At 49.8% G+C, this 14,793-nt stretch overlaps 1 protein-coding gene across 1 annotated transcript in view; it reads right to left on the bottom strand.

Moving 5' to 3' along the window:
• The window catches only part of LOC309329823 (sodium/potassium-transporting ATPase subunit alpha-2), a 43,982-nt gene extending 36,005 nt beyond the window's left edge, over window positions 1–7,977 (bottom strand). Inside the window, exon 1 of the mRNA XM_081840894.1 lies at window positions 7,729–7,977. Coding sequence (XP_081697020.1) covers window positions 7,729–7,740 — 12 coding nt within the window. The 5' untranslated portion in view covers window positions 7,741–7,977. The remainder of the gene's footprint in view (window positions 1–7,728) is intronic.
• Window positions 7,978–14,793: the final 6,816 nt, after the last annotated feature.

Here is a 14,793-nt window from a genome sequence, read left to right as displayed (position 1 = left end):
CGTGACCCTCGATGTACAATAAATAAATAAATGTATGGGGTGTGTGTGAAATCCCACATGAGTTTGCTGCTTCTGTAGCATTGCATTCCCAGGAACAAAAAACCGGTTGCTAAAACCCCAAACTTCTCGTCATTTCCACCAGATCCCATCCAGGCTGCTTGCAAAGCTGGGAGATCTGGGGATACTCAGAGTTTTCCTTCTCCTAGAGGGGTTCCCTTTCCAGGTGGGTGAGGCCTGTCTGTCCATCACTTCCCTCTACAGCACATGCAGAAGCCACCTTCTTGACCCCTGGACACCCTCTTGGTCTTGTCCACTCAATGCGCTAGAGCATGGGGAGGCAGACTAAGGCCACAGTCCAGGAATCAGCATGTTTTTACATGAGTAGAATGTGTCCTTTTATTTAAAACGCATCTCTGGGCATAGGAATTCGTTCATTTTTTTCTCCAAAAGATAGTCCGGCCAGTGGACCGGCCCCCTGCTGAAAAAGTTTGCTGACCCCTGTGCTAGAGCCTGTCTTCTCCTGCAGGGGAAGTCCCTAAATCACAGAAGGTTAGAGACCCATCGGCTGCCCTCACCTGGTTTAGCCGGCCAGTTGAAGCCGTTCCCGGGGTGTGGCTGCTCTTACATGCTGACAGTTTCCCTGAGCTTCAATTGAGAGCTGTGTGCGGGGGGGGGGGGCGCAAAGGTGGACGAACTACCCCAGAAGGAGCATGAAGTGCTACCCCTCCCCTAACATGCCATGTACCCCAAGTTAAGGTGCTCCTGTTAGTATACAAGGACAGGGTTCCCTGCGAGATCACCTGATTGGGGAGTGTGTAATCTGTGGCTGTTTCAGAGACCGTTACGCTGTGGCCCTAAATACAGGCTTTAAAGGTAAAGGTAAAGGGACCCCTGACCATGAGGTCCAGTCGTGGATGACTCTGGGGTTGGGGCGCTCATCTCGCTTTACTGGCCGAGGGAGCCGGTGTACAGCTTCCGGGTCATGTGGCCAGCAGGACTAAGCCGCTTCTGGTGAACCAGAGCAGCGCACGGAAACGCTGTTTACCTTCCCGCTGGAGCAGGACCTATTTATCTACTTGCACTTTGACATGCTTTCGAACTGCTAGGTTGGCAGGAGCAGGGACCGAGCAACGGGAGCTCACCCCGTCATGGGGATTCAAACCTCCGACCTTCTGATCAGCAAGTCCTAGGCTCTGTGGTTTAACCCACAGCGCCACCCACATCCATTTTATATACAGGCTTGACCTGGGAGGAAGCGCCATAATTGGACATAGTAGGGCTTACTTCTGAGTAGGCATGCATCAGCTTGTGCCATTATTACGCCATCCATGACTGCTTCAATGGGCAGAACTGGCACTGCTCCCGGGGCCACATCATACCTGTTCTGAATTCATAAGAACTTGATTGCTTCGTGTGGCAGCAGCTAAACTTTGGAACTCCCTGCCTGTTGACATCAAGGAGGCGCCTTCGCCGTACTCTGTTCGGCTCAAAACACTCTTGTTTCGATGAGCCTTGTTGGAGAGCTGATGCAAGTTTCCATCTGTTTTTAGTCTATTGTTTTAATGTTTTGAAGTCTGGAATGATCACCTTGTTGATAATGTAATTGCTCCCCTTTTCTTTTCTTTTGTAAGCCTCTTGGGGGCATTTTTAAACAAGCAAGTGGTGGATAGATTTTATGAAATAAAGAAAAGCATCGCGAACAAATCTGGGACATTTACAGCATCTGCTGAGATATACAGGCCCTGAATGAAGACTCATTTGTGATCCTGGCATTGCAGGGCGTTGGAAGTCTCATTTTCAGCAAAACAGCAGACAGCGACCTTCCTTCTAGAGCCCTGAGTGTGCATTGAGCAGTGGCCTCACGGCAAAGCAGCCTTTGCCAAACATCCCAGGCGGGACCCTGCCTTGAATAGCCTGACGCAAAAGCTTTGATGTCTTCCTCCTCCTCCTCCTCCTCCATCACCACCATCACTGAGCTACTGATCCTATTTGGCCAGTCCTGGACAGAGTGCCAAGGGAAGCTATTATTGTCATGGCATTTCCGGACCGAGGGGACGCAGGAAATACAGGAGGCCAAATGTTTCTCTCCCCACCTCAGCAAAACTCTTGAGATTTGGATGTACCAGGAAAGTGGCCAACACAGCTGGTTCTTCACTTGTATAGAATAAGTTCGTGGGAGGTGGAAGCAGAGCTTTCGATTTCTCCCAGAAAGGAGACCAGGCATCGCTCATTTCACCAAGCCCAAAGGATCTGTGCTTCCAGCATCAGTAAAAATAGGAACAGGCAAATCTGCAGGTTTGAGTTTCTCAGTTTGTCACTTTTCTGTCTTCAGATGTCTACATTTCTGCATTGAAATGCAATTCTCCCCCACCCTTACATTTTTTATGATTCCTCATGAAAATTCATCAAAGTTTAAGGCAAATTTCTCCTAGATTGCACATGCCTGTTTGGAAATTTGCCTAACATATGCATTTTTGCAAAGCAATTTTCCAGAATACCTTTTCATATGTTATTTTCAATAATGAGTGCATTTTGGGGCATGCTTTACCCAAATACATGCATTTTTTCCTGCCTTTGGGCTGGAGGAGCACCCTGCAAAATATTGTCACATCCAGTGAGACGCGTGGCTGAGTGGGGATTCGAATTCTGGTCTCACCCCAGTCCAAGTCCTCATTTAATCCTCACAACAACAGCCCTGTGAGGGATGCTAGGCTGAGAGGCCGGGACTGGCCAAAGGCTACCCAGCGAGCTTCATGACTGTGTGGAGATTTGAACCCAGGTCCTTGCAGTTTGACGCTCTAACCATTATGCCACACTGACTCTCGGACCTCTCTTCCTGCCCTGCGCCACCCTCACTCACTGCTGGGGCCTGACCGGGAGAGGGGACGGGATGCCAGCCACACCATTCCGCAATGCTGAAAGAGGAGAGCAATGTCGTTAGCACTCGGGGCATGTCTTGGCGCGGCCAGGGACCCCGGAGAGCGAGAGAAAAGGCTGGGAGAGAGCGAAAGCACTCCTGTTCCAAGTCTTGCCTATTCAGGCCTCCGGGGCTTTTCAAGGAGGCAGAAAGACCCCTCTGTTCCGCCTGCTTGGGCATTCAGTGCCCAGAGAGACATCTTCTCTCTCCTGCGCCGGGATCTCAGCTTGGCACGCCTCTCCTCTGGGCCCCCGGCACCTGCCCTATGATCAGTAAAAATTAGGAATGGACAAATATCATCATCATCACCACCACCACCACCACCATCATCAATAAGTTTATTGAAATAGCCAAAGGCCACGGCAGTTTCATAACAGTTTGCCGAACTACAGGGTGGACAAATGTGCTGCTGTGATTTCTCATTTTTGCAAGTTCTGTCCTCCACATTTGCACACCAGCTTTTGCCAGGAATGATAGCTCTGTGGCCGGCGAAGCCGCATTTCCCAGCACCTTTCAATGGATGTGCTTTGAGCGCATGGTGTGAGGACCTGATCACAATGCCCCCGTTTTGCATTGAGAAGCCGACGGTCAGCCCAGGCCCCCGGGCATTCCTCCTGCTGCGAGGCCAGGCCTTGTCATTCCAAAGCCCCAGGTCCTATATATACATTTTCAACTATTTTTAAACGAGGGAAAATGCATCAGGGGTCAAGTGACTAGGAAGTTGATTCCCACCTCCATCGAACAGAGTTCAGCGTGGTAACAGGGGGGCAGACATGAAAAGGGTGCCGTAGCTGGGGACCCCACGGGGAGATTGGGGTTCCCCTGTCTCCCCCCCCCATGGCCACACAGGACCCTGTTCCCAGGTCTCTCTGTAACACGACCCCCGGCAAACCAGAGTTGTTCTTGGCAACGGGGGAACTTTTCCGTCAGCGTTGCGATGAAGTCCCCTTTTTATTTTCTGCTCCTGAATAAACATCTGCACCTCCCGGGCCTGGTTCTTGTGACCCCAAAAGGTTCCAGTGAGGGGTTGGGCCCAGTCCAATGATGTTGGGCACCCCTCTCCCACTGCCTGTGTGACGAGACCGTTTGATTTTGGAAAGGCTCCACAGACAGAACCTCTCAGGCCAGGGACCGAAAGAGGCTTGGTTTTGGAACACAAACACGGGAAAGGAGGAAGCAGATTCATCCAAGCTGGAGACTTGGTCTCTCTAGCTCAGTACTGACCACACAGGTGGGCATGGCCCTCCAGGGTCGCAGAACTTCTTCATGAAGCGCATCGTTAAACTATGGAACTCCCTGCCACAGGAGGCGACAATGACCATCAATTTGGATGGCTTTAAAAATGGATTGTATACACTCCAACACCTCACCAATGAAAATAGGGGCATCCTATTGTATCATCATCATCATCATCATCATCATCATCATCATCATCTCATCCATTTGATTGGGTTGCCCCAGCCACTCTGGGTGGCTTCCAGTATACATAAAAACTTAAACGTTTAAAAACTTCCTTATACAGGGCTGCCTTCAGATGCCTTCTAAAAGTTGTATTGTTATTTATCTCATTGGCTCAGGGTTTCCACAACTCCAACATTTCTGCAACTGAAACAGGGATGTCCTAAGGAAAAGTGGGACATTCTGGGATCAAATCAGAAACCAAGACAGCTTCTGTCAATCTGGAAACATCCCTGGAAAATAGGGACACTCAGAAGGTCTGCAAATCAGAACCACTGCTTGATGAACAGCATCAAGACTTTTGTTTTATTTCACAGGAATCATATACCTCCTGCTTGCGGCAAAGCCTCAGAGATGTTGGAGCAAACTTTGTGCAAAGAAAGGCAGGGGCAAACTCTCGATAGGCGGGTTATGAGGAACAAGCCCCGAGAAATCTTTGGCAACAGGGGTCCAGTTTGCTCACACAGCCTGGCCCTGGCTGCCCCCCGCTTTGTGGCAAAAGGGTGCATGGAAATGGGACAGGGGGCAATCACAGAATCCTAGGCATGCAAAGTTGGAAGGGATCCTAAGGGTCATCCAGCCCAACCCCTCACAGGAGTCACAGCTCATGTTTCATTCCACTGAATGTAGGGGGCAGAAATCAGGCTCTGTCTCTTCCTTTCCCCCCCTTTTTCTCCCCCCCCAAATTATTTTACTGAGGTTCATTAAAGATACATGTCAAGAAGTACAATTAACACAAAGAAAAAACAACAAACTGAATAAAATGCAAGCTATTCCCAATTCACTATTCAGGTGGCCAGCCCAGGGTCTAGCTATGCAGCAGAAAGAAAAAAGAGAGGTTAATTGCACTGGAGAAATACCCCCAATCACCAAGTATGGTGTGTATGATCAATAAAGCTTTAATCTCTCTCAATCAACACCCACTGCTCTAATTACCCAAATTTGACCATCAATAAAGACTGGCACATTCATATTGCTTTGGTTGTTTTGATTTTTTTCTTCCTCATGAGACTTCACATAGGAAAAAGCAAGTAGCATAAAAGAACTATTCAAAATAATGAAGAAAGCCAGAGCCTCTGTCTCTTCCAATCCCCTCTGCATCTTTCCTGCCTCCACTGCATAAAAAACGACAACCTTGCAGTGGCCCCCAAATTCCTGAGCTCCAGCCCCCATTCTGAGAGGGCTGGTGCCTAGTGATTGACAGGAGCCGGGGGGACTCCTGCCACCCCTCTCTGCCCTGGTGGCTTCTCATGAAGTGCCAGGAGATGGTGTATCATTTCAAGTTTCTAGACCCTAAGGTTACGCCGGAAAACCTACAATTCAGAATCCAAACAAAAACCATCCTCTTTCTCCGGTTGTGGTTTTGAAAGATTGTGGGATCTACCCTGCATGGCTCGATTCTAAATGAAGACGCTGAATGGGATCCAGACCGACTAATCCATCCACTGGCTTGTACCGGACACGGATTCAGCTTTTCCCAGGGGACAAGATCTTGTTTAATTAGGAGAGGATTAAAAGTGAATGACAACAAGCGCTCCTGGAAGATGACGGAGAGTAACTACGCAGGGATGTTTCACCATCTACCTTTCCGACAAAGAACACAGGATCATAGTCATTTGCACTGATAGGAACCCCGGGAGTTCTGCACTGAATTATACATCTGAAAACGGACCCCAGGAGCTCCAGCTGCGCTAGATCCCAGGTGAATCCTCAGCGGCGTCCCAAACATCTGGGTCAACAAATGCTAACACCCCTTTCTCTTTCCTTTGCTTGTGATAACCATGACTGTGGAAAAAGCGATCTATAGAGAAGGCAGATGAGCGCCTTTCTTTTATCGGTTTTGTGGGTGCATACTCAGCAAACAGTTCTGTGGAAGCTGGAAGCTGGCAGTCACCTTTCCCAAGGAATTATCAACAGTCTAAAAGGAAGAAACCCCAACAGACGCTTTTGTCTTGCAGAATATTATTACCGCAGTTCAAGAAGGACACGGACAAACTGGAACGTGTCCAGAGGAGGGCAACCAAAATGGTCAAAGGCCTGGAAACGATGCCTTATGAGGAACGGCTAAGGGAGCTGGGCATGTTTAGCCTGGAGAAGAGGAGGTGAAGGGGTGATATGATAGCCATGTTCAAATATATAAAAGGATGTCACATAGAGGAGGGAGAAAGGTTGTTTTCTGCTGCTCCAGAGAAGCGGACACGGCGCAATGGTTCCAAACTACAAGAAAGAAGATTCCACCTAAACATTAGGAAGAACTTCCTGACAGTAAGAGCTGTTCGACAGTGGAATTTGCTGCCAAGGAGTGTGGTGGAGTCTCCTTCTTTGGAGGTCTTTAAGCAGAGGCTTGACAACCATATGTCAGGAGGGCTCTGATGGTGTTTCCTGCTTGGCAGGGGGTTGGACTCGATGGCCCTTGGGGTCTCTTCCAACTCTAGGATTCTATGATTCTATTCTATGATTCTATATTTGTCTGTTAAATATGCCTTTCTCCCAAATGTGAGAAACCAACACATCTTGTGACACGGATGTAACAACACGCTTTGTTCTCCTGCACCTCTCTCTGCCGCCCTGCAAAATCTGACAGCGAAATACTTTTTCTGACAGCTGGGGTGGCAGATTTTGCCAGCTGCCGCCCACCACCGGCCGCGAGCTTCTCCCTAGAGGCTCAAAGCGAAGGCCACACTTTGTAGGTGCAGGAACAACACAGCACAGACCTCCTGGCCAGGGGCGAAAAAACTTTTCCAAACTCAAAGCAGGAGCCCAAACACCCCCCTCCTCAAAGTACGACAGACAGAGGGCAGCAGAAAGCAGCCCGCGGGACTCCGGTGAATTTCAGCACCATGACATTTACAGCCCTTCTCCTCCGCTCAAAGCAACACGACGCCCCAAGCCAGTCTACGTGAGCGCAAGACCTAAAATTATTAAATGCAGTCCGTGGACCCGATTATTCTGCACTCCTCTCTCTGCCAAAGCGGACCACGCCCAGAGAGGACCGCAATCGGCCCAGCCCAGCCAGGGCCTGTGGGGCTAATCTGCCTTCAAAGGTGGGTGGGAGATATGGAAACGCTTCTTTGGGAACAAACGCACCTTCTGGTCTCCCGGAGAAGGCTGCGCAAACACGCTCCCATCTCCTTCCTCCAACGCTTGCCGTGTCTCTGCCTGTGGACCCTTCCTCCTTGCGCGCCACAAAACCCCACAAGGCGCGCACCCACACCCTGGCCTTCTCAGGGACCCCCCGCAGGTGCCCCCCATTACTTTCCCTTTGCAGTACTTGTTTGCACCCCTGAAGGACCACTACTCTCTCCCCCCCCCCAGATATGGCCTTTGGGGGCCCCAGAAGCAGCGGTACTTACCCCTTTCCCCATATTTGCTGGTGCAGAAGACGGAGGGGACAGGAGAATAGGGGGTGGGGAGGGGGAGACGACAACAACAACAAAAGGGGTGGGGGTAGCCTATAGGGAGCACATGTAGGAGATATACATTCAGAGGGGTGGGCCCTTCCTGTCTTTAAATAGACGGCTCGGTTCCTCCGCTCCTTCTCTGGACAGAGGCACTTGTTGAAACTGGATCTTCAGTTGACAGGGGAGAAAGAGAGAGAGAGAGGGAGGGAGGGAAGCCCCTCCTCCCAGAAACCTCCCTCTTTTCCCTCCTGCTTTCCCCAGCTGCCCTGCCCCATAGACCCAGCCCCCTTTTGCAGCGAAACCCCACCTCCCTTCCTCAGGCGGGAGGGCTCTCTGCCCACCAGCAGTTGGCTCTGCCAGGGGAGACTTGCCAAGCTGCACCCCCTGCCAGTCTCTTGGCCAAGGAGAAACTGACCAGCTGTGCAAAAAGTGCCCCTCTGTTTCTTCCCCCCTTGCGCTGGGGAGCTGTGAGGCCTTTCTCCAAGGCAGGTGACCCTTGCCAACTTTCTGGGTCCCTGCCACACCTGTTGCGAGGTGCGTGTCTGAACCCACACGCATGTCCAGCATGCCAAGTGTGGTCCTGCACACACACACTGAGAGGATTGGGACCTTTCACTAGCGTTATAATGTGCCCTTTGTTATGACCACACGTTTGCCCTTATGCCCGCAAGAAGTTCTAACGCAAGAGGACTAAAGAAAGGTCAGTTTGTTACGTGAAGTGAATGAGAACGAGTAACAGTGGTGCCTCGGTTTTTCGAACGTGATCTGGTCCAGAAGACCGTTCAAGTTCTGAAACGTTCGAAAAGCAAAAACTCAACAGCTGACAGGATCTTGCACTCAGCCGAAGCTGCAGGGCATGTTCGACTTCCGAGGCGCATTTGAAAACTGAAGCATTTACTTCTGGTGTTCTAAAACCGAAATGTTCGTCAACAGACTGTATCTTGATGCTGCTTGGGACAGCAAAGTTGGGATATAAGCAGGGCAGGAAATCTTCCAACACGAATCTGAACCCATGGCTTCAAGTTATAAGGAAGGAGATTCCAACTAAAACATCAGGAAGAACATTCTGATGATAAGAGCTATTAGATGGTGGAACGGTCTCCCACAAAACAGTGGCGGACTCTCCTTCCTTGGAGGTTTTTAAGCAGAGGTTAGATGGCCATCTGTCCTGGATGATTCAGCTGAGATTCCTGCATTGTACTAGATGGAGGTCCCTCCCAACTCTGCAATTCTGATTCTATTACCTCAGAAGGTGGTGATTCAAGCGCACCTTGATCAAAAGAGTAAAAGGATCCCCAGCTGCTCCCCAAAGCCTTCAGAAAGTGAGTGTGACAGTTTTGCCAAAGGTAAAAGTAAAGGGTCCCCTGACTGTTAGGTCCAGTCGTGGCCGACTCTGGGGTTGCGGCGCTCATCTTGCTTTACTGGCCGAGGGAGCCGGCGTACAGCTTCCGGGTCATGTGGCCAGCAGGACTAAGCCGCTTCTGGCGAACCAGAGCAGCGCACGGAAACGCCGTTTACCTTCCTGCCGGAGCGGTACCTATTTATCTACTTGCACTTTGACATGCTTTCAAACTGCTAGGTTGGCAGGAGCAGGGACCGAGCAATGGGAGCTCACCCCGTAGCGGGGATTCAAACCGCCGACCTTCTGATCGGCAAGTCCTAGGCTCTGTGGTTTAACCCACAGCGCCACCCATGTCCCTGTTTTTCCAAAGAGCCCATGCTAAAAGGAAAGCAGGAAAGGGAAACCTCCTGGTGCTTTTCTGCCGAAGTCCACTTGCCGGCCTGGTCAGCTGTTGTGCGGTGCTGTGGGCAGGCTTCGGATGAAGAGACGTAGCCTCACCTCATTGCACCAGCTGCTTCCATCCAGAATTCCCTTAGCAGGAACTTCTCCACATTTTCAGACGCAGGAATTATGAAAATGGCTGCACTGGTTGCTGGTTCATTTCAAGGCCCGATTCAAGGTGCTCACCTTCGTGTTTAAAAGTCCTCAACGACTCAGGCGCCAAACAGCTGAACACTTGGCGTGGTCAAAACTTGCTCTCACGTCAGACAATGTCTTAAAAATGGAAGAAAACAGAAGTTAAGATTTTTTTGGATGTGCATAAATGAAAATAATAAAATGGAACCATGGAGGGGCAGCGGTTCTCAAGCTGTGGGTCCCCAGATGTTGTTGGACTACAACTCCCATCATCCCTGAGCTCTGGCCTTGCTAGCTAGGGGTGATGGGAGTTGTAGCTCAACAACATCTGGGGACCCACAGGTTGAGAAAGGCTGGTGGAAGTCGAGGGATTCAAGTAATCCCACACTAAGAATTTAATATGAATGGTTAAAAACAACAACCCAAAACAGTACTGTATGTGTGTGTTCTTTTTTTAAAAAAAATATTATTTAGCTCTTCTGGGGGGGGGGTTTCTCTTTCAGTGAAATGTTTTTTTTGTGTGTGTAAAAAGTTAATAAAAACATGCAAGTGCCGCTCCCCGGTTTAGCAGGCCTGTGACAAGGGTTGTCTTGGAAATGGTGCTTTTGCTGGAGATGTGATATTGAGGCTTCGTTCTGGTTTCTGACCCAGAGGTCAGGGGACAACACACACGTTCTTACCCTGCGTTTTTTCTCCAGCTTTTGTTAGTTCTAACCAGTGGCGTAGCGTGGGTTGTCAGCACCCGAAGCAAGGCAAGTAATTTGCGCCCCCTAACCCATGGATTTGCGCCCCCTTAACCCTAACCCCCAGATGTTGCGCCCGGTGCGCCCGGCCCCCCCTGCACCCCCACGCTACGCCACTGGTTCTAACCATCTTTGTGGGGAGTGGAAGGAAGCAGATCTGTTGCTCAACATCACCAAATCAATGTTGGCTGCATGATCTGCAGAGAGACAGAAGCGCAGCCTGATTCGATCAGAGGCTTTGCTTGCATGTCCCCTATCTAAGCTGCTACGATGACTGGCTGGTCGTACGGCACATCGTCACATCTGTCCAACGGCACACACAGACGTCTCCTGCTTCTCTTCCTCTCACATAGAGCTCTCCTCTCTAGGTCAGCCTTTCCCAACCCAGTGCCCACATCGCCACTGCCATCATTGCAGCGGGTTGGACTAGATGACCCCGTGGGTCCCTTCCAACTCTACCACAGTGATCCATGCGATGGTCACCTCCAGGCTTGACTGCTGTAATTCACTCTACGCGGGGCTGCCCTTGAAGCTGTCCCAGAAACTCCAGCGGGTGCAGAATGCTGCAGCGAGGCTCCTCATGGGGTCTCTGCCATGGGAGCATATTCACCCAGTGCTTTTCCAGCTGCACTGGCTCCCGGTGGAGTACAGGGTCAGGTTCAAGGTGCTGGTCTTGACCTTTGTGGTTTAGGGCCCTCGTACCTACGGGACCGCCTCTCCTGGTATGCCCCATGGAGGACCTTAAGGTCAATAAACAGCAACACCCTAGTGGTCCCGGGCCCTAAGGAAGTTAGATTGGCTTCGACCAGAGCCAGGGCCTTTTCAACACTGGCTCCTGCGGTGGAATGCTCTGTCTCTTGAGACCAGGGCCCTGTGGGATCTGATCTCTTTCTGCAGGGCCTGTAAGACAGAGTTGTTCCACTTGGCCTTTGGCTCAGAATCAGTTTGATTCCCTCCTCCTCTTTCCTTTCCCCTTTCTCCTTCTGTGATGGAACTCCTATTTGGGGACTTCCCTGGCTTTTTTCTGGCCCACGTAGGACCAGTCTGGATAGTTGGCCTTGGTGAAGACTTGATGTTTTCATCCCCAAAAAGTTTTTGATTTGAGTTTCTACCAAAATGAGGCTGCATTTTAATCTTCTTTTTAAGTTGTAATTTAATCAATTGTTTTTATACCTGGTGTTAGTCGCCCTGAGCCCTGTCTTGGCTGGGGAGGGCGGGGTATAAATAATTTTTTTTATTATTTTATTATTACCATTCTATGATTCATTGCAGGTTTATAAACCCAAGTTGGATGGCCATCTATTGGGGATCTTTTGGTTCTGATCCCTGCATCGCAGGGGCTGGACTATATGACCCCTTGGTGCCCAGTTTTATGATTGATCATCATTCCTGACCATTGGACAGGCTGGCTGCTGGGAGATGTAGCCCCAAAACATCTGGAGGGCCCTTGGTTGTCTCCACGGAAATGCTTTTGAATGCCAGCTGCAAGGAAACCACCGGAGGGATGAGTGAACTTGTTATGTACTGAGTTGAATAGGATCCAGAATGCAGCAGTCTGATTGGTCCTAGAACAATAGGATCCAGAATGCAGCAGTCTGATTGGTCCACAGGAGCCACCCAATCCAGCTCCAGGTGGAAGGGAATCCGCAACCTGATTGGCCTACAGGAGAATCCCGGAATTAGCCAATCACGTGGGGCCCATTGTGTAAATAATGTATATAAGGCAGACATTCTGGGGAAACTTCCATTCCTCCTCACCACTAGGAGCTGAATAAAGAGCATGAAATCCACTCTCGACTCTGAGTATATTTCAGATCTCATGCTCAAATCCTGCTTGCTGGATTCCTATTGAGGGATCTGGTTGGCCTCTGAGAGAACAGGATGCCGGACTACAGGGTTCTGTCTTGGGCCCGGTCTTATTCAACATCTTTATCAATGACTTGGATGATGGACTCAAGGGTATCCTGATCAAATTTGCAGATGACACCAAACTGGGAGGGGTGGCTAACACCCCAGAGGACAGGATCACACTTCAAAACGACCTTGACAGATTAGAGAACTGGGCCAAAACAAACAAGATGAATTTTAACAGGGAGAAATGTAAAGTATTGCACTTGGGCAAAAAAAATGAGAGGCACAAATACAAGATGGGTGACACCTGGCTTGAGAGCAGTACATGTGAAAAGGATCTAGGAGTCTTGGTTGACCACAAACTTGACATGAGCCAACAGTGTGACGCGGCAGCTAAAAAAGCCAATGCAATTCTGGGCTGCATCAATAGGAGTATAGCATCTAGATCAAGGGAAGTAATAGTGCCACTGTATTCTGCTCTGGTCAGACCTCACCTGGAGTACTGTGTCCAGTTCTGGGCACCACAGTTCAAGAAGGACACGGACAAACTGGAACGTGTCCAGAGGAGGGCAAACAAAATGGTCAAAGGCCTGGAAACGATGCCTTATGAGGAACGGCTAAGGGAGCTGGGCATGTTTAGCCTGGAGAAGAGGAGGTTAAGGGGTGATATGATAGCCATGTTCAAATATATAAAAGGATGTCACATAGAGGAGGGAGAAAGGTTGTTTTCTGCTGCTCCAGAGAAGCGGACACGGAGCAATGGTTCCAAACTACAAGAAAAAAGATTCCACCTAAACATTAGGAGGAACTTCCTGACAGTGAGAGCTGTTCAACAGTGGAATTTGCTGCCAAGGAGTGTGGTGGAGTCTCCTTCTTTGGAGGTCTTTAAGCAGAGGCTTGACAACCATATGTCAGGAGTGCTCTGATGGTGTTTCCTGCTTGGCAGGGGGTTGGACTCGATGGCCCTTGTGGTCTCTTCCAACTCTAGGATTCTATGATTCTATGATTCTATGATTCTATGACTAGGCAGACCATGGGCCTCATCCAGAAACCAGGCTCTCCTTATACCCTTGTGGAACCTCCAGGGCCAGGGGCAGTCTATCTCAATTCCTAGGGGTATCTGGCCAGTGTGAGAATATGAGGCTGGACTAGATGGGCCATTGGCCTATGAACTATGGTTTGTTTGCTCATCTGTAAAACAACCCATATGGGATGCGACTGGCGCTGTGGTCTAAACCACATAGTCTAGGACTTGCCGATCAGAGGGTCGACGGTTTAAATCCCCGCAACGGGGTGAGCTCCTGTTCGGTCCCTGCTCCTGCCAACCTAGCAGTTCAAAAACACGTCAAAGTGCAAGTAGATAAATAGGTACCACTCCGGCGGGAAGGTAAACGCCGTTTCCGTGCGCTGCTCTGGTTCACCAGAAGTGGCTTAGTCATGCTGGCCACATGACCTGGAAGCTGTCTGCAGACAAACGCCAGCTCCCTCAGCATATAGAGCGAGATAAGCTCTGCAACCCCAGAGTCGGCCACGACTGGATCTAATGGTCAGCGGTCCCTTTACCTTTAAAACAACCCCTGGTTAAAACAAATCATGGTTTTAGCGTTATGTGCTCACATTTCCGGTGCAAGGGATAGCCCAGCAGGGGCGGGGGCTTATGAGATGAGCCTGGTGTGTCTTCTGGTGAAGCTGTCAGAGAAGCCCTATTTGAGGCACGAACGTGTCAAGGCCTCTTCCCCACAAGGCCGTGGCGAAAGATAAGCGCCATCAAAAGCTTCACACGGAGATAGCCTAATCCTCAAGGCAATAATAGAATTCAGATGGATCTGCAATCTAGGACCTCAAAAGGAATTGATTACGTTCAAAAACCAAGGACTGTGGCTCTGAGCTGGATGGGTGCGTCAGGAGGGAATCACGCTACCTGGGTGATAAGGACCAAGCGATCAGTCAGAGGCCCCGGGGACAAGGAGCTTGCAAAAGGTTGAGAGAAGCGATTATCTCTCTCTGGGATGATGCAAATCCTTCCTCTTATCAATGGCAGCGAGAGGAAGTGGCGGAGAGGCATGTCAGAGGTATTTTGCCAGAGACGAGCGCAAGGGCTGGAGCAAAAAACCTGACACACAAAAAATCCTAATTCTGCCTGCAGCAGAAGTTCCGTCCACTTTGCACCTTAAAGGCAGACTTACCCCATTCACACTTTTCGACACAATACCTGAACCGAAATGCAGCCGTCCATCAAGATTGGCACTGCTCCGAATTTTGTAGTGCGGTTCTCCTGCCGATGAAGGTGTGAGAAAACGCACCCACCTGGGTAAAGCATGCCTATAAAGGCATATATTATTGAAAACAACAGCCAGGAATGCATTGTGTATTTGGGGAAACTGCTTTGCAAAATGTATCCTAGGCAAAATTATGTGTGAAGATGTGTCTGTTAAGGAGAAATTCGTACTAAAATGCTGGTGAATTTTCACGAGGGTGCGAACAAAAAGTGCAAATTTCAAAGGA

Source organism: Podarcis erhardii (genome assembly GCF_964252035.2).
Source record: "Podarcis erhardii genome assembly, chromosome: 15".
NCBI classification, from domain to species: Eukaryota; Metazoa; Chordata; class Lepidosauria; order Squamata; family Lacertidae; genus Podarcis; species Podarcis erhardii.
The sequence above is the reverse complement of the archived record's forward strand: the minus strand, read 5'-3'. Positions and strand labels throughout refer to the sequence as shown.